The 25,187-nt window shown below is 49.8% G+C and overlaps 1 protein-coding gene across 10 annotated transcripts in view; it reads left to right on the plus strand.

Annotated features, from left to right (window-relative positions):
* PRR5L (proline rich 5 like) overlaps positions 1 to 20,785 on the plus strand; it is a 64,634-nt gene extending 43,849 nt beyond the window's left edge. For 8 of the 10 annotated variants that reach the window (XM_016123234.2, XM_016123235.2, XM_016123230.2 and 5 more), the window contains 5 exons: positions 1,359 to 1,416; positions 5,881 to 5,972; positions 9,012 to 9,152; positions 12,090 to 12,216; positions 17,996 to 20,785. In XM_016123234.2, coding sequence (XP_015978720.1) covers positions 1,359 to 1,416; positions 5,881 to 5,972; positions 9,012 to 9,152; positions 12,090 to 12,216; positions 17,996 to 18,390 — 813 coding nt within the window. In that variant the 3' untranslated portion in view covers positions 18,391 to 20,785. The remainder of the gene's footprint in view (positions 1 to 1,358; positions 1,417 to 5,880; positions 5,973 to 9,011; positions 9,153 to 12,089; positions 12,217 to 17,995) is intronic. The other 2 variants (XM_016123242.2, XM_016123239.2) reach the window with 2 other exon arrangements.
* Positions 20,786 to 25,187: the final 4,402 nt, after the last annotated feature.

Genomic DNA, 25,187 nt, shown 5'->3' on the forward strand with positions numbered 1-25,187 from the left:
GACCTATGAAATTTGCTTTACGTGTATTAGTCACAGAAATGTGACAGTACATTTGACGAAATATGTTAATATTTTTGATGTAGGCCCATGCGTTACAAGTTCTACCTCCCACTCCTTTTATGAAGATAGGCAAAGAGAGTAGCTATTGTCATCAGTACCCACCACCACTGATCACCGAGGACATACAATACTGTGTGTGGTTATAATGACTAATTCTTTTAAGAACTTTGTGATATTGCTGGTATGATACCATTTTACAAATGAGGAACTCAAGATGCAGGGAAATTAAGTTCGAGATCACACAGCTAGAATGTGGCTGAACTGGGGACTTGAACCCCTCTCCCCTGTCTGATACCCAGTTTTTTCCACTCTACAAAACATGCTCTGTTCATCACTGCATAACAGGGTTTTAGGGTTTTATAAAGGAGAACACTAAGAAATGCATAGAATACTTTTGTAGGATATATATCACCTTAGCCTCCCTACCCCATAAGCATAGGCCTTTGATAATCTAACGGTGTGAGGTGAGTGAAGAGGCACTCGTGTTCTCTGAGCTTCTGTGACTCACAGAGGGGCTGCTCTGTGCCTTGTGGGACCAGATGTAGCCTTTCGAGGGAAGGAAGGGGACTGGGTGGGAAGACTTGTCAGAGGGCAGCAAAGGAGTATAGAAAGAACATGGCTTCTGGAGTCATGAAGACCTGCTCTGTCTCCTGTGAGCAAAACTCTTCACTGAGCATCACTAAAGTAAGGGTAATGGCATCGACCTGATAGGATTATTGGGAGGTTTGGGATTAAATGAGATGAAGAATATAAACCCTCGGATATCCGCAGAGTGCTTACAATCATGAGCTGCAGTTGCGGAAGGACTTAATCTTGCTGTTCCCATGTCTTTCATGTGCACAGGCCACTGACTGACACATGCTCACTGCTGCTTACGGTTTTGCACGCAATCTCTTACATGCCAGTGTGAGGAACCCTGAATTTATCTTTAAAAAAAAAAAAAATCTATTATTTCTGTATAATTTCCCATCTCCTCAGCGCTTCCACTTCTGAGTTTAGATTAAGGGCTTAAAGGAATCAGGTATCAATGTCCATCCAATGTTCATGCGTCTTCCATGGCTGGGGACCCGGGGGTGAGTGCCGGGTTTGGCTCTTGTCTCACTCTTTTCCTATGGGTTGTCTCGCTGTCTTCTCCTGAAGCTGGCCTTCCAAGAGGACAAACATCTTCTTACGCTCGGAGGCATGACGAGCCTGCGAGTGCCCAGAACTCTGTGCTCTCTCCCGCTGGAAGTGGAATTGGGTTGTCACGCTGTGAAGTGGCCCAACTCTTGTGTTTTTTTTTTGTTCTCTTTTGGCAGAACCAGCTTCTTGCAAAAGGACTGCTCTTTGTGGAGGAGAAGATTAAGCTGTGTGAAGGCAAGTACGAGGCTGCCCTCACAGAACGGGGTCCCTGTGACTCAGCCTTTGATGTTTGGGCAGCTGAAGTGCTTCTGTCCTAAAGCGACAGGCTCCAAGTGGCTGATTCACCCCGTCCGTTTCTTCTCCAGCTAGGCGGCGGCATTTCGATTTGAGTCGGCCGTTCACGGCATTGCAAGTTATAATTGTATTTTGAAAAGCGAAGTGGAATTGGGGTGGTTTTTTTGGAGACCTCACTAAGGGTTTCCCCCCGCCATGGGGTATATGCTGGTGGTCTCCTTCACAGGGATAAATTATATTGCAGATCCTGCCATGGTATTATTCCCTCTGGTCTGTTCAGATCCAGGCTGTTTCCTCCTGGCCTCTGTCATATTCTTGTGGTCATACATGACAGGGGAACATTAGGCTAAGCAGACACCCACTTAAGAGTGTATGATTTGATAGGCAAAGGAAAATTTCCTGGCTTTAAAAGATCTTAGAGCCCATACGACAAGATAAAAAGGCAATGAGTGGAGATGGGAGATGGACCAGAGGCCAGAATCAGCCAACCTTGTGAGTCTATCAGGGGCTACTGTCAGCTCCCATCCAAGTGGATCCTGATCTGAGCTGCTGCCTAACTTCCTCAGTGACTTTGGTCAAGTTTCTAGTTTCTCTGAGTCTTGGTTTTTATCATCTTTAAAGTAATAAAATGAGGGTAGGGATTATAGGGAGGGTAAAGTGTATAAGTGACATAGCACCATACCCAGCACGTAGTAGGTCTGCAAACTGGTTCTGTCTTTATGTTTTTCTACTCTGGCCTAGAGACCTCTCTATCTGTAGGTCAAACTTACTTCTAGACTGAGACTTAACAGGCATTAGGTCATCCCTTTCTAACTGCATTCCCTGGGAAAGAGACTGGCGTCTAGTGAAGTGGCTTCTAGAAAGACAAAGTCAGAAGAAAAAGGAGAAACTGACCCCGGAAAGTTCAGCAGCACACAGTAAGTGCTCACCAAACCTTTGGGAGAATACAGGTTAGACATTAACCTCTATTTGAGAGCTGACTGAACCTGTAGTCTTGTTTCCTTGGAATAGATCTATGCTTAGACTTTCCAACCTTATAAGTGTCCACTAACTCGAGGCCTTATTTGTAAGTAATTTGCTTTGGTGAGAACTAAGTGGCCCTTTTGCTTTTGGTGGTAGGCTAAGATGGTGGTAGACGGCGGTGGCCCAGGAAAGGGAACAAAAAGAAAAGAAACTTGGTCCCTGGCTACATGATTTGTCTGTAAGTCATTTGGGCAATTATTACATGTTCCTGGAAATGTGGGAAAAAATCAGCTTTATGAAAAAGATACTGAGCAAAGCCAGAGATTCGAATGCCCTTAAAAAGGGAAGTTGAATGTCTCTCACCCAAGTGACACGCAGCATACATACATACACTCAGAGCGAAAACTCAGAAATGGAGCTAGATGGGTAAACAGGGGTTGTCCAAGATTCTGTGCCTTGGCGCCCAGATGTGGCTGGAGCGTGTGGGGCTGGGCGTTGTCTCTGGTCCCTCTAGTTCTGGGGTCTGGGTGTCAGGGCCCTTTGTGCACAGTGGAGGGGCATGTAGGGAACCTTTAAGCGTCTTTCATGTCTTCAGCCAGAACATTAGTACTTTATTTTGTGTATTACAGCTCCAAGGAAGATTTTGTTTGGATAAAAGCATTCTTTTGCTATAAAATCTAGTTTGGAAACAACTGATATGATCCATCCTTTCGCTGAACAAACTTTATTGACCTGTTTGCTGATGTACACACCCCTCCCCCCATGTCACCTTTATGGCTGCAGAAAAGGCAGAGGCAGCTCATATCCATGCGCTGCTCTTTTGTGGGATGTGCCATGTGCTCTCAGTCATCTTTTCTATAGCTTTAGTGACCTTGACTTTAAAGAAGTTTCTTGTACCTAATCTATATACTTCTAGTGATCTAAACTCTCACGGCACAGTAGTGGAGAGTTTTATAAGATAGTCATCTAGAGCCTTCCATCCAAACTGCCTTTGTCTTTGCAGGGAGCTTCATCTTCTGGAAGTGAAGTCACCTCCTTCCTTTAACTCTTCCTTCCCTGGGGTTACCCTGTTTTGTTAGCCTATGTCTGTCTGATGTTCTTCTCTGAACATGTTCCAAACCTCCATCACTCTCTGAAGTTCGCAGCCAGCAATTAGACCTCGGTTCCCAGGGGAGGCGCCTTCCTGCTGCCCGGTTGAAGAATTACCTCATGTGCCAATGATCTTTCTATCTTGGTAGTGAAAGGGAGTACATAGGTACCAGCACTGCCCTGCAGAATTCTCCTTCCCTTCCTTCAGGCCCCTTGGGCCTCTGCTTATCTTTATAATAGAAGACTTAGGCTAAGGGCCATCAATAAAGGAGCTGGAATAGCCTTTTCTCCTTTGAGGTCCATTATCCAAGTGTCAGGGTTCACCTTAGTTTGAGGTCTCAGGATGACCTAACATGTCAGATGGTCCTTTTGACTCTCCCAACTCCTCCCTGCAGTGAATTAGCATAGCCTGCGTTTGAAAACAGGATGGTGAATGATTCATTCAAACATTTATTCCCTACTGTATATCAGGTACTTTGTTAGGTGCTAGGGACACAGTGGTGAACAAAACCATCATAGAAGTAAAAGCCCTTGTGGAGCTTGACACCTGGTAGTAGGGACAGATATCAATCAAATCATCACCCAATATACAACTGCAAAGAGGACACATACTAAGAATACCATCCATAGTAGGAGGAGACTTTCCTGTGGAAGTGATGCTGGAGCTGAAATAGGAAAGATAAACAGATTTAGGTAGGCAAAGAGGGGAGGCAAATTACAGTCTGGGCGAAGGGACTAGCACATGAAAAGGCCCTGTGGCATGGATAAGCATTGCGAGTGCGAGGGACTGAAATAAAATTCACATGATGAGGTCCCGAAAGCTGAGGGGAACACAGAATAAGATGAAGACATAGAAGGAAACAGACTTTCACTGGCCAGTTTGCCCTCATTATGGAGGTTTTCATTATCTAAACAAAAGAGAATGTGAGAACTAACTGTTAAGTCCTGCTCTGTCTGTCCTGTCCCGTATTTGGATTAAGTGGTAACCTCCTTCCACTCCCCAGCCCTAGCATCTGCAAAAACCTATACACTTAATACTTGCCATTCATTCACTCAGAGAGCTCCAAAAATTTATTTAGCAATGTGTCTGGCACCCTGCTAAGCACTAGAGATGTAATGATGAGCAGGACAGACAGAGCTCATGCACTCACTGCCGTTCGAGTGGAGACGGAGAAGTAAAATAAACAATTCCAACAAAGTGTAATTAGTGTTTTATGGGGGAAAGGAGAGGATGCTATGGGTTCGCCCTTTCCTCCAGTGTATTTTACTCTGATCTTTCAAAATCTGCCAGTCATGCCCTTGCTCTGTTCTCTCTCCCAGCCACTGCTTTTAGCGTCCATTAAATTAACGGAAGATGCTAAATGAATCTTTCTGTGTCCATTCGGCAGAACAGACGCTGCTCTGCGAGATGCGTTGCTCAGTGTCTGCTCTATGCTGACCCAGTTTCTCTGCCTCAGATGAGCACAGTGCCCGATCAGCTCTGTTATCTAGGTCATTACACAGGAGCCACCGTGTGGGCCCCTCTCTGCCAGCGCCTGCCTTTGCTGCCGCTGCAGAGTCCCTCACACAGCCTTTGGGGGGGCATTGGGTGACCCCTGCACATCTAGCCTGAGGGTGACGCTTAGCCATGGCTCCCGATTCTAGAGGTGCCTGATCCTCAGCACCGCGTCGGGAGATGGGTCCTGTGTTTTGCAGGTGCCATGTCAGAGGAGGCTGCCTTCGCCGTTACCATAAAGAAGTGGGTAGAGGTGACAAGTTTCCAGGCTCTCTTTCCACCTCCCTCAACAGACAGCTCAAATCCAGAATAAAAAGCAAGTGTCATCGTGATTTAAAAAAAAAAAAAAAAAAAAAAAAAAAGAAACCAATACATAACTGTGCACATGATCTTCCTGGATTATGTTGGTCAAGAGCATGGGTTCTGGAATCCCAGCTCTGACTTCTAGCTATGTGACTTTGAGCCAGATACTGGGCCTCTCTGAGCCTGTCCTGGGGTAATAGTCTACACATGAGGTGTCTTACAGATAAGTAGTTTAGCACAGTGACTGATCATGCTGTAGCCATCCTCGTGATGATAGCAATTATGTGATTTTCAAAATTCAGCTTCCTTTTCTGGATTGGGGGATAGCAAGCATATTTTCAGCTGAGTCTTCTCATCCAATTCCATTTTTCCTGTAGTAACACCTTACAGACCAAACAAATGTAGATGTCGAGCTTCCTTCGCCTGCACCGCTCCCCCCAGCTCCCCCCTCCCCCATGACCCATTTGACATGGAACTGCCTTCTGGCCTTTCCTGCAAGTAATGACAAGTTCTTTTCTTTCTTTCTCCCCTCCCACCTTTTCGCCCTTGTGTAGGTGAAAATCGCATTGAGGTTCTGGCTGAAGTCTGGGACCACTTCTTCACTGAGACTCTCCCCACCCTGCAGGCAATATTTTATCCAGTTCAGGTCAGTCTCACTGGAATGGCTTTCTGCCAGCCTCAGCAATCTGTCTTACCGCTTGCCCTGTGCCACCTGGGGCTTCCTGGTGAATGGGGGAGAACCAAGAGGTTGGGCACTTGAGTTGGCTAAGGACCTCAGAGATCTTTGGGGGGCTCTCTGGTTCTACATTTAGCGTCTAATCTCAAGTCAAGAAGAGGCCCCACATAAGTAACACTTTGTAGGCCCTCATCACACTCTTGGTTTAGAGCATGTCTGTATATTCTCGGAGTGGTTTGTTTCTTACTTTTTGGAAGTAGAGAAGGCGGGGGAAGGAGACCTCCTTCTTTTCCTTTTCTTCTCCCTCCCCCTTTCTTTGTCAGTTTTTAAGTAAACACAGTTTTTAAGTAAGTTTCCTGTTGCTCCAAGATTGTGGGAAAGGGAAAATGTCCCTTGCCTTCCATAAGGGATTCTCGAAGACAGTGTAGCAGAGTCCTGGACTTGGAATCCATAGCTGGGTTTGGATAAACTCATCTCGCTTCTCTGAGTGTAGCTCCCATTCATCTCCTGCAAAATGAGGGATTTAGACTAAAAGGTGAGCGGCATCTCTTTTGTGTCTGTGACCTCAGCTCATCCTACCACTTGTGTTGATTTCCTTCTACCCTCCTGCAGGACTGGTCAGCGCCAGGTCAGAATGGGCACCCCCTACGGCAGGTTGACCAGGAGGCCTTTCTCTCCAAACTATGTGTGTCAGTCACACACCTGTGCTGCCGTGTGCTCCCTGTCCCCCGGCTCTGTCTGGGGTTAAGGTCTTGTATCTAATCGGGCTTTGTTGAAGTGTGGGCATGGGGCACAGCAGTAACAGTCATTAGCAACTGTAGGAATTCCCTTGTATGGAGGGACTTTGTTTACTCTGAATGGTGTTTTAAAGGAATTCAGAATTCTTTTAAATATATGTCCAAGGTTTGAAAATTGGGAGCTTATGCCTACAGAGTTCATTTTCCATTTCAGGTCTGCCCCGAACAATTCTGGTAGAAGCCCCTGGTCTGTGGCCCACTGCTCTTTTTGTCCCATCCTCAGCTCCATCCTGCATCCCTGCGAGAGGACCGATAGCGCGTATGTGGACAGTGCAGCCCCCGGGCCCACAGGCTTCTCCCTGCCCTATTATAGTCATTCCTCAGCCAGCAGTGTGTCTCAAGAAGACAGGCCTGGGAGGTAGGGTTGCCAGATTTAGCAAATGAAAATACAGGATGCTGAGTTAAATTTGGATTTCAGATAAACATGAATAATGCAGTATTTGGGACCTAAACTTTAAAATGATTTAAATTTAACTGGCTATCTTGTGTTTTATTTGGCAACCCTGCTGGAGGAGGGTGTGCAGTGCCCGGTCTCTCGTAAGACCATTCGGGCAGGGAATTCCCAGGTGTGGGTACCTAGATGGGTTTAGAATGGGGAGTAGGGGTCTGGGTGGGACAGTCATCGGAGGGATAAGAGGGGCCCTCTTAGGCTCTGGTCCAGGCATAAGCCCATGCAGGTCTGAGGATGGTGCTGCCTGGCTCCCCTTGAAACACTGTAAAATCTGACAATAATCGTTATCACGCCTGTCCACTCCCACCCCAATTTCCCAAGTGCTGTTGCCGCTGCCGGTCCAGACACCTCACACTGAGAACCCCTGACTTAGGAGGAGTTCTCGCTACTGCTGGTAACATCCCCTGAGGTGTCTGTTAGTCCGGCTTGATCCATCTCACAGCTCCTCGCGTGTTTAAGCGTCTATGTGAGACCTACTTCCTTGTTGGACAGATGTGGTTTTGAGCGCCTCCTGTGTTCAGGGGATGGAACTTCTGCCTTTATTTTTCTGCCTTATACAATGAGATGAAGTGAGGGCATAGATTCTTATGAGATGGGCAGTCAGTGCCAAGAGCTGCGGCGTGGTGCGAAAACTAGAAACTGTAGGACCTTGGAAAATTCGGAATGGCAGAGGAACCACTGACACTGGAGGCGGCCACGGAAGGCACACAGGGGGACGGGTTGAACTGAGCCCGAAAGGTGTAGGTTGTACTGTGTGCGCCTCTTGGGACTGGAGGGGTGGGGAGGACGCAGAGATGGCCGAGCCATTCTTGCCCTTGTTTCTAAGGAGTTATAGGAAAGGCAAGACTTCTTTAAATCTTGGTAGCCGTGAAGGATGGGAACCTGAGTCCTATTTGGTAGGGTATTCCCTGATGATATCTTTGACTCTGCCAAGAGCATCCTATTTTTGGCGCGTGCAAAGGAAGGTCTGGGAAATGGCCCTCCTTTCCATTTCTGTTTTGGGGAACTTTGGGAGCTCTAAAATCAAATAGTTTAAGTTTCCAATCCGGCTCTACCTTGGGCAAAATACTGTCACTCCGGGCTTCTGAGTTTTCACCTGTGAAGTGCATTTCATAATAGCACCCTCTCAAAAGGTGGCTGTGGGGACTCAATGTGTTACATCGAGAGTGTTTAAGATCATGCGTAGCACATAGTCAGAGCTTAATAAGTGTCAGCTCTTAAGATTATTGGTTATTCTTTTCTTTGTCCCTACCCTACGTGGTTGAACGATCTACTTTCCTTCTACTTTCCCAGCTATTTTCCTTCCTAACTTACTTGCGTTTATCTGAGAGTCTAACAGGTCCCATGTTTTCCTCCTTTGCCTGGCACGTGATAGGTGCTCAACTATTTAAAGGATGAAGTGAGGAAGCAGCCTTGAATGTGGGGCGGTGGAGTTGATCTTTTCTCCTGTTTCTCCCCATCTTCCTCTCTCTTCCTTTTTCCTGACCACTCACGGCACTCGTGACAGCCTTGCCCCCATTGTATAAGTTTTGTATCATCTTTGGTTCATTCAGGCAGGTTGAGTTACACCTCATCTTAAATGAAGCTGTCATTCTCAAAGATAGTGGCCAAGTCTTTGACTCTGACAGCCTCCCCGCCCCATCCCCGCCCCAGGCCTCGAGACTCCTCGTCCTGTCCCGTCCTAGGTGCTCTGAACCCTATGTGCTTGGCGGCAGATCCAGTGAACTCTTGCCTCTCGACCCTGCCTCTTCTGTCCTCCAGGGCCAGGAGCTCACCATCCGCCAGATCTCCCTGCTGGGCTTCCGTGACCTGGTCCTGCTGAAGGTGAGGCTGGGCGACTTGCTGCTGCTGGCCCAGTCCCAGCTGCCCTCATCCATTGTCCAGATGTTGCTCATCCTGCAGGTAAGGCCACAGTAGAGACATGACCCCAAGGCCAAGGGAAGAAAAGAGGGAGATGCCACTGTGGGATGAGGGGGAAGGGACCAAATGACCAGAGCACCTTCGCTTAGTTGAGTCGTCTATGTTTCTTAGTTCATTTGTTCACCTGCTGTATGTCCACTGAGGTCCTTTCAGGTCCCTAGTGCCATGCTTGGTCCTGGTGTCCCAGAGGAGGGTGAGAGAAGCAAAGTCCTGTCATTCAGGGTGTGGACACCCATCTCTCTTCTCCCGTTCTGTCAGGGAGTCACAAGTTAAAGTAACAGTAACCTATTGCGGCCTAGCTCAAGCCAGACCAGGAACTCTCTGGAAGGTTCCCAGGGCAGATGGGCTTCCTAAAGGACGACAGCCAGAAGGGAGACCGTTTCAGACCACGAGGCCACCAGCCTTTCTCCGCATATTGGTCTCTACTTTTATCTGCTTTGGTTCTCCCTGATGCTGCCTCTCTTGGCCTTGCCTGGTCTTTCTTGGACTTGGTCTCCCTCTTTCTTTTTCTCTCTCCGCAGAATTTCATTCAGAACTGCTTTGATTTGCACCTAATCAAACATGGCATCTCATAGCTCATGTATTTCCGCCAAGAGATGACCCCGAATGGTTGCCTAGTGTCTCTTCATCCCAATCCAAATTCAACAATAGGAAGATGAGCTAACATTTACTGGGTCCTGCCAGGCATGGACCAAAGACTTGAAGTGTGTTGCTTTCTGAATCAGATAATCCAAGCAACCACATGATGAGGTGGGCACTGTCGTTCCCATTTTGCAGGTGAAGAAACTGAAACCCAGGAAGCTTATGTGCTTGCCCGAAGTCCCTCAGCAAGAAGTAGTAAGATTCAGAACCATGTACACTCAAGGGGAGCACCTTGATTGGTCCAGCTTGGGCTCCATGACTCCCCTCTACCCAATCAACTGTGACCTAGAATGGGATCAAGGAGTGTAAGCATGGCCTCAGTGATCCCAGTGCAGTAGATGTAGGTACACAATTCTCAAGAAACAGGGCCTGTTGGCTAGGGACACTCCCATAAGGAGGCTGCTGCACATCCCTCACCTCTGTTCCAAGCTCAGATCCCGCAGTATCAGCTGTGAGCTTGTCGCCAGCTTGTCAGGGAAGATCCTTCGGTCCTCAATCAGGCTGGCGGTGACCCCAGGCTGCCCTCTCAGCAGCGGGGAGAATGTCAGGCTTGGGGCCCTGGTCTCTCCCTCCCCTAGATGGCGGTTCAGAGAGGTGGCTGACCAGCTCGGGGTCATGCACTGATTTGTAAGAGATCTGGATTTGTCACCCATTCCTCGGCTCTTGCTTTTTCTACCTTCCCGCTCAGCTTGGTGCTTATAAATTGTAATGGGAGAAAGGCTTAAGGTAGAAGTCAGAAGAAAAAAAATACCATGGAGGAAAAAAAATTGAAAAAAAACAATTCCCTTGGCTCTGAAACCCAATCAGGGCGGTTGGGGCTGAAACTGTTCCACTCTGGAGGCCTGGGGTGGATCCTGGGGGTGTGAACAAGGCTCTTCGCTCCCTTCTCCGGCCTGCAGATTCCCTTCCCTTTGGGCAGAGGTGTGCGCTTCTTCCTCAGAGAAGCACCCCCTCAGCTTTCCCCCTTTATTTCTGCTGCCAGCTTTTCCGATGCTTTGGCTTGGGCTGAGCAGAATTAGAGCCTGGGGCCATGAAGAACAATCGTGCCTCTCCCCATCGCCTCCTTCAAGCACCAGGCAGCCTCAGCCGAAGCGCCGTGCAGGCCACTCGCATTCTCTCTGCACCTCCTCCCTTCCGACCCCCTCCCGGCTCCAACCTGCACGTCTTCTGCACCATAGCCCCCTCCTCAGCCTCCCCGGCGTTTCCTTAGGTGACCCCCTCTCTCCCAGCACCCCAACCACCCCATCTCAGTGTGATGGAGCTTTCTCAGGAGTGTCCATCTCATCCAGTGACCCCCAAGTGGGGTTGGGCCTTCCGGCTTCATTGCCCGACCGTCTTCCCTTTCAATCCCCCAAAACTCCAGTGCATGGTGGAAAGATTCAACTTTTAAGTGTAGGTGATTTAAGATCTATTTTGTTTGGAGAATTTGACAGGACAGCCTTCTCTCGGCTCCCCTGCAGCCGCCCAACCCAAGGGCATGGCTTGGAGTCCTTTCCAGTGGTAAATTGAGTCCCCTAGGCAGCTGCTGGTTTTTTAGAAAACTTTGGTTACTTCCTGGCTCCTTTCCGGTGTTGACTGTTGTGGTCATTGTTTTAGTTGCTGTGTGTTCTGGGCTTGGCTCTGAGGATGCCGGTCATGCTGGGCTTTTGAACTGATGCTTCATTTTGTTGCTGAACAGATATCTCATTGCAGGATGAGTCTCCCTTTCTTCTGCTGTTCTGGACTTTTTCATATTCTGTCCTTCTTTCTTTTCTAGCATGCTCACAAGTGGCAGTAAAATGTGCGTGGAGCCAGAAAGTCTGGGTCCGAGTCCCAAATTTTTGCCACTTACCAAAGCTGTGTTTTCCTGGGCCAGTTGCTTAAGTTCTCTGGGTCTTAATTTCCTCGTCTGTCTAAGGGAGATGATGAGAATGTCACCTTCCTTGGGATGCTGGGAGGCCTCCGTGCTTCGACACATTATAGGGCTTGTATAAAGTGACTGCATGCTGAGTATGAAGCAGTCATTGTGACAGTGGTTGTGTCCGATCAGACCTCAACCCTGGAGCTGGACAGTCCCACTTGCACTGCATCAGCAGGGCCCACGGGAGAGGCAGCCGCCGTACACAGTTCTGATCACGGTGACCCACGACAAATGACTCGGGCTTCAGGCCTCAGTTTCCTTTGCTCCAGCCATGAAGATGCCGCCTTCCCATATTAACTGCCTCGAACATAGTAGGAGGGCCAGCTGGCCATGGTGACCTTGACTGACCTTTGCTTCTCTTGGCTGCTTGTTTCCAGAGTGTTCATGAGCCCACAGGCCCAAGTGAGGGTTATCTGCAGCTGGAGGAGCTGGTGAAGCAGGTGGTTTCTCCTTTCCTGGGCGTCAGCGAGGACCGAGGCGTGTCAGGCCCCACGTACACACTGGGTAAGGGGCACAGCTCGTGAGCTGCCAGGAACCTAGACGATAACGCTACCAGCTACGTTTTACTGAGCCCCAATTTGTACCAAGCCTTTTGCTTCCAACGCAGGTCTTTGCAAACGTGTGCATGTTAATCGCACGTTTCCCAGCTGGCCCGTGTCTTGGAAAGCTTCTCCCCACTCTGTGACTCCTCCCCGGGGCCTGATACTGTGTCTCTGTGGTGGTGCTTGTCGGATCCACATCTTTGATCAGTGGCTTTGATCTTTTGCTTGTGCCTGCGATGTTAATTTTCCTGTATCTGATACCAGAAACTGCGTAACACACTTCCCATCCCCCTTCCCCCCTTGAGAGGAAAAAGTCCCGTGGTGGATTTCCTTTTGAAAGCAGCTGGACATGCGAAGCCAACTTTTTATGTGTGTGGCCAGATGAGAGGCAGCTGCCGCTGCTCCCCACTCTGTTTCTGTAGATACTGCCAGGGCCTTCACACCAAGGAAAGGGGCTCCTGGATTTGGGGACAAGTCCCGCTTGGGGGCCTGTTGTCGATGGCTGTACAGCCTAGCATTAGCGAGTGTCAGGCTCTGTACCAGACACCTGGAGAGTCTAGACATGACTAGGATCTGCCCTCCTCTCAGTGAGGCCTCTGTCTAGATGGGGAAATAGCTCTATAATGAGGCTTATCCTAAAAGATATTCCTCAGTGACCCTCTGAAATGAAAGCCCCCCAAATGCAGGAATTTTTTACTTGTTATTCTGCCTCCGGCAGCTGGAACGGTGCCTGGCATACGGTAGGGACGCAAACATATCTGTTAGATGGATGACAGGCATCTGTACCCGGAGGCCAGGGTGACCAGCCCCCATGGAGAGGTGCAGGGATGGAAACGGAGTCCCTGCGTTTAGAAACCTTTGCCCACGCCCCCCTTTGCTTGAATGGAGTTGGAGCTGAACTTCAAAGAAAGAGGGAGAAGAACAGCCTGCAGCGAGGGTCCGCCCCTTCCTGGGCCTCTGTGCTGCAGGAGAGGGCAGGGCCGGCCACAGTCTTCGCGGCCCCTTCATGTTTCTCTGGAGACATCAGCTTAACCACAGCCACCACAAATCTGAGGGTGCTGGCCCCAGCCTGCTGCCTGCCAGGTCCTCCCCTCTCACTCATTCCACCCGGGAGCTGGAACGAGCCAGAGTAGAAACAACAGCCGGAGGAAAGCAGTCTCCTGCCCTCCCCGGCTGTGAGCGGGGCGCCATGGTGCCGTGCCCTCCCCGCAGCCCACTGGCCACCTCGCTGAGGCTCACAGAGTGTGGGGCGGGAGGATCCAGGCAGTTGTTAGGACGCTAGCAGGTTAGCTGGGTCTCAGGAGGGACTCCTCCATCATTGGGCTAGAGCCAGGAACAAGGGTAGATATGAGGACAAACTCTAGGAGGGGTACCTTCAGCTCTCCAGCTAACATGAGAAGAATACATACTTTTGTCAAATGATAAAGCAAAGGCCTGAGGTTTTATTCTTGTACCAAGGACAATCCTTGCCTCTGGGGCGTTGGGGCAGAGAGGAAAGGAAATGACCCTGTTTCGATTATTGTTTTAATTATTAGTTCAGCAATGCGTGCTGAGACCCTGTCCTGGGCATCTCGTGAGGTGCTGCAAGTGCCTCCTTGGACTGCCCTGACCTGTCCCTGCCCTCTGCCACGCATGGTTCTCTGAGGAAGCCACAAACGACAGTGAATGACTCACTGGGGTGCAAGTGCTCTGAGCGGGGAAGTATGGGGGCCACAGGCTCTCATGACAGGGGAACTTCACCTGAACTGGGAAATCAGAGAAGGCTCCCTGGAGGAAGTGATACTCTGTGGTGGGACCAGTAAAATGAATGGCAGACTGACCCAGAAGCAAAGGGAAAGATCCTTGGGAGGGCTTTGGAGCAGGGGGAGTGGTAAACAGGAGGGCGAGGCGTTTGAGGAGCTGAAGGAGTGTCAGAGTTGCAAAGTGATTGGCGGCAAGGGAAGCCGGACACACGGCGTCCTGGGCACTGTGCTGGGTGGGCCGGATGTCATGCCGCCACGCCGCGGAGTAGGCACCGTCGTTCCCGTTTCACAGGTGAGGAGAACGTGGATTGCGGTCACTCGGCCATCGGAGCCAGGCTTCCAAGGCCCCACGCTGTTCGCACTGTACCCCCCTGCTCCACCCTCTCCCCACCCGACCCCTGTCAACTCCTGGGAGGTGACTGTGACTTTTGCTGAGGGACAGCTGGGGAAGGGGGGTGGTCCTTCCCTCTTATTTCTTAGCCCGAGAGGTATCTGAGGCCAGACATTTCCCCCTCAACCCTCTGGATACTAAAAATCTAAAATTGCCCCAATAGCACCCTTTCTTATCAAGGACACTTCTTTCTAGATTAAGACGGGACTCTCTGAGCCTCGGTCTTCCCGTCAGTAAAATGGGGACAGTAACATTTATGCAGCCCATGGGAGAGGAACGTCGAAATGACCGTCTGTCATAAAGACTATGGAGATGCCGCGGGCGTGAGAAACCCCTGTGCCCACGAGAGGGCTTCGCCATGGTCCACTGGGGCCTGACCAGGGGCGGGAGTGCTCAGAGCAGCTGGGACGAACACCTCAAAAGCCAGCGCTTATCCAGTGACCATCACATTCCAGGTGCTGACCAGGCCTTGGTGTGCATTCGTTTTATCCTGGCACAGCCAGAGTCCTGCTGGGGATGGGCACTGTGGTGCCTACCACACCGTCCCCTGAGGGGTCGCAGGAGGGGTGTAGGTGACCAGAGCCAGAGAAGTGGTTTTTCTAGGAAGCATCTCATCTGTTTGACCCTAGGATCCATGGAGACTCTCTCTCTCTCTCCCCCTGCCAACCAGGCGTGTGGGCTTGAGGAATAAGCCTCCTTCCCTGGATATGCAAGGCTTGCTTCGGAAAGAAAAGATGAGTCTGAGGCCGAGATGGAGTGAGCGTGTGCATGTCCCCTCCAAAGCCGTCACTTTTCTAGGGCAGTGGGGGTGAGGAGGAAGATAATGAAATCTGAAATAGGCAGATTTGTCAGAGGCCTGGCCCACTTCCTACCTTTCTAGTTCCCATAGTTTCCAAGCCACCACCTCGGCTGCTTACAAGGCCCTGCAGGCGAACAGTGGGCACGCTCGCTGTCTCCCACACAGAAGCCCCGGCCTCCCACACCCCACACGTCTCTCCCCATTGTGTATCCCGGGGGAGGGTCTTTCGCCTCTAGATACTGTAACTCCTCCTCCTGACAAGTAGGTATTCATGGGCTTTCAGGTGCTGGAGCCTGGACAGAGACACCCACAAAGGGCTCGGTGTGAGGGGCCACAATGCCCGCACTATGGCGGCCACTCCGGTGGAGCCCGGCCGGTGAGCCTGGGAGATCAAAGGCCTGGGAACTGAGTCCCCCAACAAAAGGCCAGAGGACTGCCTCACCCAGGCTTTCTTCTCTCTGGAGGTTTGAAAAGAGCTGCCATTGCTGGCCGCACTGCAGGCGCATGGATGAGTGCCAGAGCTCAGCAGGCCGCCCGGGGAGTGAGGAAGGGACAAAGGCCCCCCTCACCCCACACCGTGTGAAAGGCAGGAGGAGGCCTTGAAGGTAGGCGCCAGCTGAGGGGGCAGGGCCCAGCCCCTCTCCCCGCTCAAAGGGCAAAGGAGGGACCAGTTTTTAGGCCCACAGCTTAATCAGTCTCGTATTGGGAGGTTTCCTCTCTGAGTGGCAGGACTCAGCCTTCCCTGGTGTGAAGAAGAGTGGGGAGCTGACTGTCAGCTCCAGGCCTGGCCCCAGTTTTAAGGCCTCCCAGAGGGGGCTGACCACACTGGGGACGGAGCCGACATGCTTGTCTGGGGGTTGTCTGGAGTCCTGTGGAAGCTTAGTGAGGAAATACTGTCTGCCCAGGGGACCTGACACTGCCCGCCCCTGTGGTCTTGGCTCTGCCCACACCCAGCCTTGGGAACCAAAACATTCTGCCCAGAAAGCAGAAGGAAGAGCTGTAGGCCTCTCCTGTGAGATGAGTCATTGCAGGGAAGGCAGGGAACGGCCGTAAGGAGAGAGGCAGGGCCAGCCTTAGAAGAGGCTTGGAAACTGCAAGGTCCCAGCTTCAGCTGTGTGGCCTGGAGTAAGTTACTTAACGTCTCTGAGCTGCAGAGGACTGAGCACAGAGGAGGAAGAAGCTGCCCTGTCTCAGGGTAGGACGTTGGCAGAGCTGCCACCTGCCATGTTATGGGCCCCAGCTAGAGGTGGCCTGGCCCCGATGAACCATTCCAGCTGAGGTGTGGTGCATGCCTCCCCCTCCCCAGCTGGGACCCCAAACCACATCCTGGCCCTTGCCATAATGTGCAGTCACGGCATGGTTATATGTCAGTCACTCCTTTACACTGTGAGCACACCGAGGGCAGGGGGCATGTGGTTCACTTTGTAATCCAGGCCCCAGCATAGACCGCTCCGAGTGAGTGAGTGCGTGGCCAGTCTGGGTTCTGTGTGTCAGCCACTCTCAGGGGAGTAGGCCATCTGAGATAAGCCCTCTGCCTGACTTCTCTGAACCCCCAGAGTACTTTTGTCTGTACCTCTGCCCTGGCATTTGCCATGTTGAGCTGTGATAACAGTTATTTGTGTATGGGTCTCCCAGCTGTCAGAAGCAGGGCCTTTGCTGGTGGCCCTGGGCTTGAGTCCCGGTTTCATCGCTGTGACTGTAAAGTTACTTAGCATCTCAAGTGCAAGTTCCTTTTTTTACAAAACGATCTGAAGGAAATCATGTCAGTGAAGCACCTCCTTTTTTGCTGCAGTACCTGACACATAGTAGATGCTCAGTTAATGATCGCTCCTAAGATACCTCCCCACCATGCACACGCACACACACACACACACTCACACTCACACTCACTCACTGGGCTCCAGTCCCTGTGGCAGACCCTATATCAGATTTACATTCCTCTTTCTCAGCAGTGAGTGCAGTATTTTGCATGTGGTGGCTCAAGAAGTGCTTGTTGAAGGACCGGGCGGCATCCTCCCGATCGCCTGCCCTCAGCCCGGATCCAGCTCTCCACGGCAGCCCAGCTGGCCTCTCTTACCGCGTCGCTGCCTCTTGGACCCTTAGAGGTCTTTGAACTGCTGGACTAACAATGTGAGAGAGGCGGACGACTTCTGGGCACCTGTTCGAACACCTCTGCTGGCTCAGTCTACTGGGTTGGGGCCCATGGAAATCGTTCAGTGAATTCTCATTTCCTCTGGAGATGCTGCATGTGTCCACCATGCACATCTGTCTCTTGTGGCTTCAACGAACCTTGTGTCCTGGGCTTGGCCGTTGTTCTAGATCTTTCTTCTTCCTGCACCTGCCCATAGTAAATGCTCACCAAACAGCCTACCCCCATCTCCTGCCAGGCTGGTTGTGGCCTCTGGGCCACAACATGGGTTTGGCAACCACCATTCTCAAGTGCTTGCTTTTAACAGCAGCGTCACAGAAAGGAATTCTTTTCAAGGGCATTTTAAAAGGATGGTTCTTTAATGGGGTCCTTGCTTCTTTGAACTCTTCCGGTGCTTCTGTTTTAAAATTATTGATTTTTCTGATCATAAAGGTAATGCATGGTTATTGTGAACATGTGGGGACATTACAGAAATGTGTGACTTGCAGGGTACGAGCACCCATGCTTCAGAGAAGACCTCTGCCACGGTTTGGCGTAGATTCTCCTGACTTGGGTGCTTCTTGGCATTTGTCTCCTGTCCATTCTTCTTCATCGATTGGGAGTTTTCGACCCTCACCATTTCCTCCTGAATTACAGCCTTTACTGGTTTTTCTCTTGCAGCGAGGCGCCACTCCAGGGTCCGGCCCAAAGTCACTCTTTTGAGCTATGCCTCCCCGATGACCACCGTCAGCCGGCCACTGAATGAGATGGCCCTGACCCCTCTGACGGAGCAAGAAGGGGAAGCCTACCTAGAGAAATGTGGCAGTGTCCGGCGGCACACAGTGGCCAATGCCCACTCAGACATCCAGCTGCTGGCCATGGCCACCATGATGCACTCAGGCCTAGGCGAGGAGCCTGGCGGGGAGGACAAGTGCCTGCTCCTGCCGCCCAGCTTCTCCCCGCCTCACCGGCAGTGCTCCAGTGAGCCCAGCATCACCGACGGCCCTGATGAGCTGGAGGAGGTGGCAGGGGACGGCCAGGAAGACTCGGAGCTGAACTGTGCCTCCCTCAGCTGAGCGTCCACCTGCCAGACTTCCCAGCTCCTGCCCAGCAACCAGGATGAGGACGGCTCCATCCTGTGGGTCACCAGGGGGCTTCCTTTGGGCTGTGCTACCGTACATCTTTCCAGGCACCGGCCTAGCCTGAGTGCCCTAGGGGAAGTCCTCTTGTAAACCTGCATTTTCGTGACCGTGACCACCTCTTCACAGCCATACAGGCCCGGTTGCCTAATATTCACTTTCTGACTTTAAGCCTTGCCTGCCTGCTTGGATCCTCATCTCTGGGCTTTTCCCCATCAGATATTGGACTGTCCAGTGCTCCCAGCCGTATGTCCCAGTGCTCATGGCGTTACTGTAGCAGCAGGTTGTCTGAGCCACACACAAAGCCAGCATGGATGTGTTGGCTTTTGGAGTTCCCCTGTAGGTCCGGTGATGCAGAGTCTTATGGGTAAAAAGATACCTCTCCTCCCCTAGTGTGTGTAGAGGGAAAGTAGGCTGCAGGCCCTACCAGGCATGACTCCGGGAAAGTGCCTTCCTTATTCTAATTTCAGAATTACTGGGAAACAGCTGCCCCTCTGGCTGGCGAGGGTCCATCCTCACCTGTATCCAGATCCTACCTACTGCCTTTGGCTTTTGGCTTGGGGTCCACAAGGCTGGAAAAACCCTGTTTTTGATAAAGCCTCAGCATTTCCCCCTCACACTTTTTCCCAAGCTCAAGGAACTAACCTCCCCAGTGGAGTAGCTGCATCCCTCTCTTATTTCAGAAACTGACTGTTTTCCTAGTGTGGGTTGAGTGGCCAGCTGATACCAACCGATTAGTCTGTTCCTGGATTTGACTTGAATTTTTTAAATGGGCATCATTCCCCCCACCCCACCCCCAAAAAAGTTGATTTGCAAGTATTTGCACGTAGGGTCTTGCACTGCTCCTTTCCAATGTGGCGTCTTCATACTAAGAAATTAACAAACCCTCCAGCAAAGGAGACTGGAAGTGGTTCCGGGTGAAAGTGATGTGTGGTGGGCAGGGCTCATAGGCTGCAATGCTCTGGAAGCAGCTGGATTTGAATCCAGGATGTGTTTGTGGGTGTCAGGGTTTATAGGAGAAGCTGCCATGAGGTAAGGAGGTTCTGCTTGCCTCGTGCGCACAGAGCTGTAGCAAATGGAATGTCTCAGTGCTTTTCAGTGGGGGAAGTTGGAGGGAGATGTAGGCAGGACCTTTTGGAGAGATTTTCGTTCTCTGTGACTAAAGCAGTGCCTGGGATTTCTAACGCGTGAGGTCTCAGAGTGCTGTGGGGGCAGCAGGCTTTGGTACTGTGCTGTCTCCGGGTCTGGGGTTTTTAACTACTGCTGTTTTTGTATTTGCCAGTTGGCCACACTCATAACAGCTCCGGGAAAAAAAAAGAGAAACCTCCCCTGGCACCTTCTAGGTATCCTGTTAGTCTTTGGAAACTGTGTTTATGAAATCTCAGAGACGTGAGCCAGCTTAACTTCCGATGTGGCAGAATGTGGCTGGAGAGGACAAGGACAGTTGAAGCTGTTAGCAGGGGACGGGACCTGCTAAGCTCATTTAAGTCTTGACAGCATTTCCCGTCTGGGCGAAGATATGAAATATGACCAGTCGTGCTTTTGACGGCCTATAATTTGGAAATTGTGTTTAAACAAGTTGTTTCATGTCCATCCTTCTAAGAGAGTGATGGAAGAGAAATGTCTGAAGATCTGAGAATTTCAAATGAAAAATAATCTCTGTGTATGTGTTGGATGAAGTCCACAAATTGACTAACGTGCATTAACGAATGGAGCAACATGATGATTTATTTACTCGAAGGCTTCTGTCCTTCAGTACACTTACTTAGCCTTTGGGACTAGTATTTATTGATCCAGGCAAAGTAATTAATCATGCTTGGGTTTTCTTTTTTAGTTTACATCATTAACAATATAAGTGTTTTTAAATGACTTTTCCACATACTAGATGCCCCTGATGAGGATAGCAGTCATCAGTTAAATATGTGAGGTCTTGGATGGAGAATGGGGGTTTCAGGCTGAACCAAGGGAACTGAATTTGCTGATGACTGTTAACCAGTTTACAACTTCACCTCTGAAGTAAACACCTGCTATTTGTACAGTAAATATTTTTAGACTGTACACATACAAATTTTGTTGATGCTTATGGGCATTTTAGCCATCAGAGCTATTGCAAAAATGATAGCTGTTGTGTTTTTAACCACTCTTTCTCCCCTTTATGAGATGAAGATTCATTTTTGTTATCGAAGCTAGGATCTTCCTGTGGCTGAGGTTTAATGACAGGAAGCGATCAGGACTCTGAACTGAGTGATCTCACAAACCAAAAACCTTTCATGTTGTCTGTTTCCAAAACGGATTCAATAAACATCATTTTGTACATGTTACCTGCCCTGTACCCATGCTGTGTGCCTTGATTGAATTTGCAAGTCCGGCAGTCCATTAAATCTTTATGTGTGTCCGGTCTTCACACCCTCTGTGCCCGCTTTTCCTGCCCGCACTCCAGGGTTAGGCAACAGCCTACCTCAGCCAATCTCCCGTGGGTTTTCTTTGCCATCCTTGCCTGGTTTGCCAGTCATTTCCAGGAGGAACAGCCTGTCTACAGCACGTGGAAAACACCAAACAAAGTCTGCGAAGGCAAAGCCTCTTCTAAAACCAGCTTGGTGGTTCCTGGAGTGTTTGAGTTAGAGGGAACGCTTACCGTATTTACTCTTGGACTCTCATATATTCCCATACGGTTCTGTTTGGCTGAAAGAATTTTTGGTATTTTACTTTTTTAGGAGGGCTGGAGCAGCATAAACCTGAGACCTCCGAAGGCATTGTAAGCACATTTAAAGAGGTGTGACCTGAACGGATTGAAGATTCTGGTGGCTGTAAAGGGGAGCGTGTACATTTCTGTTGCGTCTTCAGAGCCTGCCACTCTGGGAATTAGCCATGGAGCGTTCAGCACCCCTGTTTTCACTCATCCATCCATCCGTCTTCTGCACCTCACGCATTTGCAGAGCTGCCGCTGTGTACGGGCACTGTTGTTGGTGCTGGGGTTACAGTGATGGACAAACAACCAAGGCGCCTGCGCTCTTGGAGCTTATAATCGAACGAGGTGTCAGGGGCACTGGCAGTCAGGTCGACACAGGCATTTCAAATACTGAACAAGACCAGATGAAATAAAATGGCAAAATGCAGTGACTAGAGGGTGGTGAGAGGGTGACCTTAGGTATGAGGTGGCCAGAGAAGTTCTCTCCAACACTGACTTGAGCTGAGACCTAAATGATAAGGAACAAGTCTTATAATCTTTCATTTTCTATCACCGCCTAACAAATTACCACAGATTAGTAGCTTATTATCTCACTGGGACATGGGCTGGAAGTCTGACGTGGGTCTCGTGGGTCTTGTATTGACAGGGCTATGTCCCTTTCTGGAGGCTTTTTGGGAGAAGCCACTTCCTCGCCTTTGCCAGCCCTTAGAAGCTGCCATGTTCCTTGGCTCCTGGCTCTTTATCTTCAGAACCAGCAGTGGTGGTTTGAATCCGTCTTATATCATGTCACACCTATATTAGGCCTCCCTCTTCCACTTTTAAGGGCCCTTGTGATTTTATCCAGCTCACCCAGATAATCCAGGATAATCTTTACCTCCAGATTTCTGTGGGTGCTGTGTCTGCTGCCCCCTCTTCTGACATCTCTCTCAGAGAAAGTCCAGCCGCATGATGTGCTGGGGACCCAGGGAAGATGGGACTGTATCAGGCGGGTGGGTGCTGGCCTCAGTGTCCAGGGCAGACTGGCTGGCCCGGCCCAGAGGCCTTGGAACCTGACCTCCATCCACCGTGGCCTAGACTCTTGCAGTGACTACGATTCTTGAGTCCCTTACTCAAATCTTTCTCTTGTTTCCCATCTCACATGCCTGTCAGGCTCTCATCATCCCCTGTCTGGACTTCTACAACTTGGTACCACCTGAATTTCTCTGCAGACTTCATCTCTCCCTACAGATGTCCCTAACTGATTTTTCTAAAATGCAATCCCTGCTTAAAATTTCTCCCTGTCTCCCAATAAAATTTACATATCTGAACTTGACATCCAGGTCCTTCCCAAGCCGACCACCCTCCTCCCCCCTGCGTTTCCAGCCCCCTTTGCTGCTCGGCTGACTGCTCATTGTTCCAGAGAGCTGCCTTCCGCCGCCACGCCCTCCCTCCCTGCTCCTGCTGCTCACTCTCCCTTCTCTGGGTAGAAGGAGCCACTTCTGCCTCTACACATTTCAGGTGCTGTCCCAGGAAAACAAGGCCATGTAAGGTTTCTGTTGGCGTGCCTGGGGCCTAGCCATACAGGGAAAATTCAAAGTCATGTACACTGAACAAATTAATGAGATGGTAATGATTCTGATCTTCACTTCTTTCCTCCCAGGTATTTACAAAAAGGACCTTCACTTTTTTTCCCTCCTCCATAACCAGGGACCTTCCCCATGCTACTCTCCAAGCTTATTCCAACCGAAGCTCTGCGGCCAGGTGACCCCGTGCACACAGTGGTGGCTAGGTCCGAGCCCTTCTTGGAGCCCCTCCCCTTTCTGCTCCAGACAGTGGCTGGCATGTCCCTGCAGAGAGCCATCCCCTTCGCAGGGCTGCTGCTTTGCTCCTGAGTCAGCAGCCCTTTTCTGGGCCACTGCCCTTCCTGAAAAATTCCTTTGGGGCCTGGAACATGTGCCTGAGGGAAGGAAAGAGAGCCCTATTGTTTGCAGCAGGGCTATCTCTTTGAAGAAATCCCCCAGCCAAGAAGTAAGAGGGAGTGTCTTGGGCCATGTGCTCAGGCCTGAACCTCCTTGTCCTCACAGCCTGCTGCTTCTCAAGGCAGATTCAGATTCTGCTGTCCCAGTATTCCAAGCCCTGTGGGGGTGATCCTCACAACAGCCTTGTCAGGCAGGTATCACGCCCATTTGGCAGATGGGGAAACTGAGGCTTGGGCTCTTTAAATGATGGAGCTAGGACTTAACCCCAGGTTCTTTAATTCCAAGTCCAGTGGTCAGTCCTCTCTGTTCCATGAGGGATCCTGGCTTGGTAGAAAATGCTATGGCAGCACAGATCAGCCAGGGGCACAGTCTCCTCAGCCTACTAGGAAGTGAGCCAATTTCAGGGTTTCCAGAAAAGTGGAGGAATGAAACTGCCTCTCTGCTCTTCTCCAGACGCTTCTAGAAAAACTCGTGGGGTAGAGAAGAGGGGGCGACTCTCGTGTCCTGGACAGCAGATTTCTTAATGTAGAAAAGGTTTCAGTGGTTCCCCCCCCCCCTTTTAAAATGATTATGTTTAAATTTGGCTTTAAAAAGTGATAATTTAATAAGTTAAATAACCATTTAACAAATAATACAATTAATACACTTATTATTAGAATCAATATTCAATTTAAGATACAAATTAAAGTTTTTTTAGGCTTTTAAGTTCAGCTTAAAATTTTATTATTTATAAGTCTAGTTGATTTTAGCAATAATTTTGGAGGAGACTTGAATAATACTTGGACCTAGTTACAAACTTAGCACTTCGAATACTTTTCAATGCATTTATAAATTTAATATATTCATTTCATTTTTAAGTACTTCAGTGTGTCTAACAGCATGCCAAATCTTCCCAAATCCTAAATTCTTAAACTAATAAATTAAACTTATACCTAAGAGAAACTTTAAATGTTCTTATGTTCTACTTAAACTTAGATGTCACTATTTAAAAAAAAAAATTCACAAGTCTGAATTAATTACTCAACTATACACTTTAAAGTGGAGTTATAAAACTGACACTCTGTAGGCCTTATTGTCTTAAATATCATGTCTAAAACATCAGATATGCACAAATTCCTTTCTAACATAAAAACATTAGTGCTGTAGCTTTGTTTCTTTTAGACCTTTCTACACTTCCGCTTAAGCTTTCTGGTGTGTTGGTTGTTAAACTGTTGTCACTCAGCTCCAAGCTGCCTCTGTATCTGGGGACGCCGGGGCTGGGATTCTACACAGCACATTGCTGGTTCGTTAACTGGGTCCCTGTTAGCTCTTCCAGTGGTGGGAAGGTAGGGGGCGCTCAAGGAAGCCTGAGAGGCTGATGGCGTGGGAGGAGCCCCGTGTTTGTCATCATGACCTGGCAGGGATCCTTGGGGTCCAGGAGCAGCAGCTAGCTCCGATTTGCAGTTTTCCACCCTCCCAGAGCCAGTGACATCTCCGCTGGGAGAGAGTAGCACCAGCTGGCCTGGGCCCCGCCTGAGAGTCTGAAGCCCGGCTCTCAGACCCCTCCTCCGACCCTTCAAATTTCAATCACTCACAGCTCTTCCTTTTTAACCCCTACTCTGCAGTGGCAGCTACTCCTTATAGTACCGCTCCCGTGATTCCTCTGTGTCCCCTCTTCACCGTTTGTCCAATACCTGATTAGTATTTCCAGATGTTAAAGTCTCTCTATTAAAATGATGGATGTGGCTTTTGCCCCCTGACTAGACTCTAAGTGACGAACCAGGGTTGAAAACTGCACACCTGCTAAAGAAGACAATAACTAGGCCAGTTAACCAGGGTTGCTATTACCAGAAATTCCTTCGGATGTGAGACCCAGAGCTGCAGACATTCAGAGTGATTCTTCTCACCCTGACCCATCTAAGGAAACAGTCTATTTCAAGTAATGTTGGCGGTTGTTGCTTGGCGTCTGTGAGGTTACTGGACACTTGATGCTTGCCAGTGTCCCCAGAAGACACTGGATACTATTTACAATTGCTTTGTCAATGACTTAATAACCTAAAAAAGTGATCCTGTAGACAATTGTCTTCAGTCTACCTTCAGAAGTATGC

The sequence above is a fragment of the Rousettus aegyptiacus genome, unplaced genomic scaffold (assembly GCF_014176215.1).
Source record: "Rousettus aegyptiacus isolate mRouAeg1 unplaced genomic scaffold, mRouAeg1.p scaffold_m13_p_5, whole genome shotgun sequence".
Classification (NCBI taxonomy): domain Eukaryota; kingdom Metazoa; phylum Chordata; class Mammalia; order Chiroptera; family Pteropodidae; genus Rousettus; species Rousettus aegyptiacus.